Here is a 4,900-nt window from a genome sequence, read left to right as displayed (position 1 = left end):
TTTGACCTTTCCCCTGTCTTCTTTTCTCTATCAGCCTTTGTCGGGCAATGTTATCATCATTTAAATATTGATTCAGAACAGCAGAACACCTGTCTTGAACAGAAATCCGAGCACATTCCAGTCAAACATTTTATTAGCAACAAATGTTACAGTTTATCAAGTACTCTATGTGGGAACCAATGTCTATCTGCAGGGCACGGTGAGGTAACTCTCTTCATTCCCCAATGGAATGCACGCTCATTCCTAACACATTTTATGAAACAAATGTTCAATTGAATGAGTTGTACAGTGTGAGTTGAATCTTTTTTTTTTTTTGTAGAATGCATCCGGGTGTTTGTCTTCCTTGGATTGAGGGATCAAACAAAGGAGCGTTTGATCAGAGAGGGAGTGTACCTTATCTCGTTATAACACTCCTCTTCCTTCCCCTCCGTCCACTTCCTCTTCTGGCCAGAGCGATGGAGCCACAGTACTAGCACCAGCAGGGCCAGCAGCACCAGGGCCATGGACAGGGTCAACAACACCCCCTGGAGGATCCCCGGGGAGCTGGCTGGAGCTGCCAAGAGGGAGCGCGGTACTCAGATTCTAAACACACAGCACTTCCAACGCAGTTAAAGTAACTCCGACCCGTTTCATCAACGTTTCAAAACCCTTATGAATGTGTATGATATGACTGACAAGTATTGGGGGGGGGGTAGAGTGAGGGAGAACTGAAGACCATGTGGACCAGGGAGGGACTCACGGCTGTAGATGGACAGGTTGACGTAACAGTTCTGGGTCCCCAGGAGGTTGGTGACGGAGCAGCGGTACAGCCCAGAGTTCTGGGACGAGATGTTGACTATCTGGACAGAGCCTGATAGGTCCCCTGACATGGAGAACAGAAGTTACAGGACACAAACATTAGTTTGCATTTTACAACTATACTGTTTTTAGTCCTGAAATAGAATTAAACCCATCGCAATGGTGTGAATGACACACTTTTTCTGATTACTGTGCAGTAGCTGAAAAGATCGTCCACCAGACGGCTCTCTATGTGGTAGCAATTAAGTCTGGGAACGAGGTTACCCTTAGACAAGCTCCACCGCACCTGCAGCATGTTGTTAATGTCTCTCAGGCTCTAGTCATGGGTTAGTTAAAGGCTGCTCTTACCGTCCATGTTGATGGGTAGTGAGATTTTCTCTGGTTCCAATTTATCCCACCGCATCTCGGGAGTGGGCACCCCCTCAGCCACCATGCAGGACAGGGCAACGCTCCCCCCCGTATCAGTGACCCCATCCCACAGGCACAGGGGCAGCGAGGGGGGTGCTGAAAGAACAACACACATATCGGGTACAGATTGTCAAAGTAACTCAGAACTCAATGTACAGCAGGCTGACTCGATGTTAAATCACACACCGAGTGAGATACGGTTATCGTTGAGAATTGCATTCAGGGAGTAATACGACATGGTTATAGTGATTTGGTATGTGAACCACCTACCCAGGACGTTAAAGGCCAGTTCCCCTATACCAGGGTCTCCAGTCTCTGGGGGGTTGCTCACCATGCAGCGGTAGGTGCCAGCATCTGAGATGCGTGTGTTGTTGAGGATGATGTCAGCACTCCAGGGGATGCCTAGGAAACCCACCCTGCCTGTCAGGGAGGGGTTCTCGATCACCTGGCCATGGTCAAACACTATCACCTGAGGGACGGGGACAGACAAATCGGCATACTGAGACCTTTCTGACGTGCCAAGCAGTACGTTTCAACACCATCACCGTATCTACTAATGGGGATACAAACTAGACCTGTGTGGGGAAGTCTGGGTCAGAGAAGGGTGCCAGGGTCCAGATGATGTTGAGTCTGGACAGGGGACTCATGGTGAAGAAGGAGCAGGGCAGGGTCACAGAGTCCCCCTGAACCACCTCCAGATTGGAGTGTCTCATGGTTACCCTCACTGCACCTGCACAGGGGATGGAGCATAGGGCAACACCTATCAATGGGCAAGGCAGGCACATTCCACTATTCAAATTCCTCTCACATATAAGAGGTATCCTATGGTGAATACAAGGTAATACAGCAGCATGAACGGCACACATTAGTACTTATTGGGTTTGGTGGTGTAGCAATGAAATAAGAACAAACTAATGACACAAATACCATTCCTTGTGTTTCTATCATAAAATGGTTTGTCCCATGCATGCTCCTGACCCTGGCCTGGGCCTCCCTCCCTCCCCTGCTCTCATTACTGTAATAATGCGTCCTTCCCCACTACTGAGGCATCCCCGGGCCCTTTGTATGTGTGTGGGAAACTAGCATGGACATTGGGAACTAATTACAGCTGACAGCTCAGGCCAAGCAGCCAAACACGACTCATCACTGAGAGGGAGAGAGAGAACAATAGAGCCATATTCTCTATGCAGTGAAAACCCCTAATGATATATATATTTTTTTAATACATTTAGATTTGTCTAACTCAGCCATATCAAATACCTCCCATCTTCAGAGGCAGGCTATATCTTCTATTTCAGTTTTTTTTATATAACCAAGAGTTCGTTCTTGTCAATTAGATACCATACGTTTTTGGGGGAAAAACACAATTATTACCATGATGTAATCATAATAAAACGTTTAAAATCCGTAGTTTCAAATGATAATGGATCATCTCCACAGCAAAATCATATGCTGCTGAGATGATAGCATACACTGCAATCTTTTTGGCAGACAGGCAACTGGTAAACAAAAAAATCCCCCTATAATGAGGTATATTATCTATATTTTGCTCAACTCACCATACTCCAGAAGGGTAGACAGCAGACACACAGCCTGGAGCAGCCACCCTCCAGCGCAGCCCATATCTAAGAAGAAGAAATGTTGCCTACTCTCTGTCCATCACATAACAGCAGTGTCAGTAGCCCACCCTTCTGCTCATTTCAAATGCGGAGGCATTGACTGGGCAAACATAATTCATCTATTGAGCGAACCCCCCCCATCTCGCTCGCTCTCTTTCTCTCACACACACACATACACAAACAAAAATGTGTCTAAAAACATATTTACAACCACAATTCCTTAGGCTACCATTTTCAGTCGAGAGAAGTAGCACATATGCCATTTAGCAGATACTTTTATCAAAAGCAACTTCGTCATGGGCATACATTTTACATTTGGGTGGCCCTGGGAATTGAAGCCACAAGCCTAGCAATGCTAACATCATGCTCTTCCAACCGAGTCACACAGAACCGCAATGACGTAGAAGACCAAATACATGTATTGCCTTCAGAAAGTATTCACACCCGTTGACTTTTTCCACATTTTGTGTGTTACAGCCTGAATTTAACAATGATCAAATTGCGATTTGTTTTGTCTCTTGACTACACACAACACCCACCAATGTCAGAGGAATTCCATTTTGTTTTTAATTACAAATTAATAAAAAATAAATGTTTTGACTCAGTAAAATGTTACTTAAAAAGTCATAGTGACATAAAAACAATAATAGTGTTTAAAAAAATGTATGACTACCTCATCTCTGTACTCCACACATACAATTATCTGTAAGGTCCTTCAGTCGAGCAGTGACTCTCAAACACAGATTCAACCACAAAGACCAGGGAGGTTCTCCAACGCCTCGGAAAGAAGGGCACCTACATTACTGGTAGGTAAAAATACAAAAAAGCAGACATTGAATATCCCTTTGAACATGGTGAAGTTATTAATTACACTTTGGATGGTGTATCAATACGCCCAGTCACTACAAAGATACATGTGTCCTTCCTAACTCAGTTGCCGGAGAGGAAGGAAACTGCTCAGGGATTTCAACATGAGGACAATGGTGACTTTAAAACAGTTACAGAGTTTAATGGCTGTGATGGGTGAAAACTGAGGATAGATCAACAACATTGTAGTTACTCCACAATACTAACCTAATTGACAGAGTGAAAAGAAGGAAGCCTGTACATAATGCCAATATTCCAAAACATCCGTTCATTTTAATTTCATTAGGGAAGCCCAATTGAGACCAGTGTCTCATTTTCAATGGTGCCCTGAGGACATAAAATAAATAAAATGAAAATACAAGATACAACAACGAGTACATTACATTAGAACATCACAGGCATCATTAACAAAATTATGAAAGTCAATTTAAAACAATTGCACACCTTGGTGAACTCATTTATCATCAGGGTTTGCAACTGCCCTAGAAGCACCAGGGTATCCAAATGTAATGAATTTTGTAAGTGATTCCAAAAATGTTGAGCGTTAAAACTCAAAGCGGATTTACCTAGTTCGGTGGAGACCCGAGGAATCTCAAGGCTTAACCAACCCTGTGAACGGGTCTGGTATCTCATGTTTTTATACTTTAACAATGAAGTTCGGTAAGTCGGAAGGTTGTATAATCAGGGGCGAAAATCTGATATCAACCTTGGAGGGGACAATTACATTAAATTTTCTCAAGAGCAATTCCTGAGGGGGACACCAAAAGTAGTGCTGTAACACATAGCATACGTTGTTATATGTTAAATGTATATTGAGGAACCATAATTCCTACAACTGGATAATTGATAGGTACAGTAGTTAACTGAAGGGTTTTCCCAACTTGTTCAAATGTTTAAATCATTATAATTCTACTACTAATAATAGTTATAGCAGTGCTCCTTACCAGTCCAGTATGTATGCAGGTATTCGTACTTACAACCAGCAATATCAAGAAAGGTCAGTAGGTGACAATGGTACTGTACACTGTATGGGTGTAGTTTTCATAAATACAATGAACATGGTGTGATCACATCTAAAAGAATCTCCATTGAGAACCATCACAAAGTTGGTCTCCGTATTGAATTGACCTTTTAATTTGACTTTTTCTGATACATTTATATAGTCATTAAATATGTGCACCTGGCCTGAGTCTAATACAATATCTTTG

At 43.1% G+C, this 4,900-nt stretch overlaps 1 protein-coding gene across 3 annotated transcripts; it reads right to left on the bottom strand.

Moving 5' to 3' along the window:
- Positions 1-115: 115 nt before the first annotated feature.
- LOC139536941 (immunoglobulin superfamily member 11) lies at positions 116-3,627 on the bottom strand. Of its 3 annotated transcripts, XM_071337681.1 has the most exons (7): positions 3,499-3,627; positions 2,766-2,831; positions 1,782-1,936; positions 1,477-1,675; positions 1,147-1,302; positions 740-862; positions 116-553 (listed from the first exon to the last, which is right to left on the bottom strand). In XM_071337681.1, exons 2-7 carry the CDS (start codon positions 2,827-2,829, stop codon positions 357-359), a joined length of 894 nt encoding a protein of 297 aa, XP_071193782.1. In that variant the 5' UTR covers positions 2,830-2,831; positions 3,499-3,627; the 3' UTR covers positions 116-356. The 3 variants fall into 3 exon arrangements, with proteins under 3 accessions (XP_071193782.1, XP_071193783.1, XP_071193781.1); XM_071337682.1 differs by lacking the exon at positions 3,499-3,627 and having other exon boundaries at positions 740-850; positions 2,766-2,910; XM_071337680.1 differs by lacking the exon at positions 3,499-3,627 and having other exon boundaries at positions 2,766-2,906.
- Between the last annotated feature and the right edge of the window lie 1,273 nt (positions 3,628-4,900).

This window comes from Salvelinus alpinus, chromosome 13 (genome assembly GCF_045679555.1).
Source record: "Salvelinus alpinus chromosome 13, SLU_Salpinus.1, whole genome shotgun sequence".
Lineage (NCBI taxonomy): Eukaryota > Metazoa > Chordata > Actinopteri > Salmoniformes > Salmonidae > Salvelinus > Salvelinus alpinus.
Note: the sequence above shows the minus strand (reverse complement) of the source record. Positions and strands in the feature narration are given on the sequence as shown.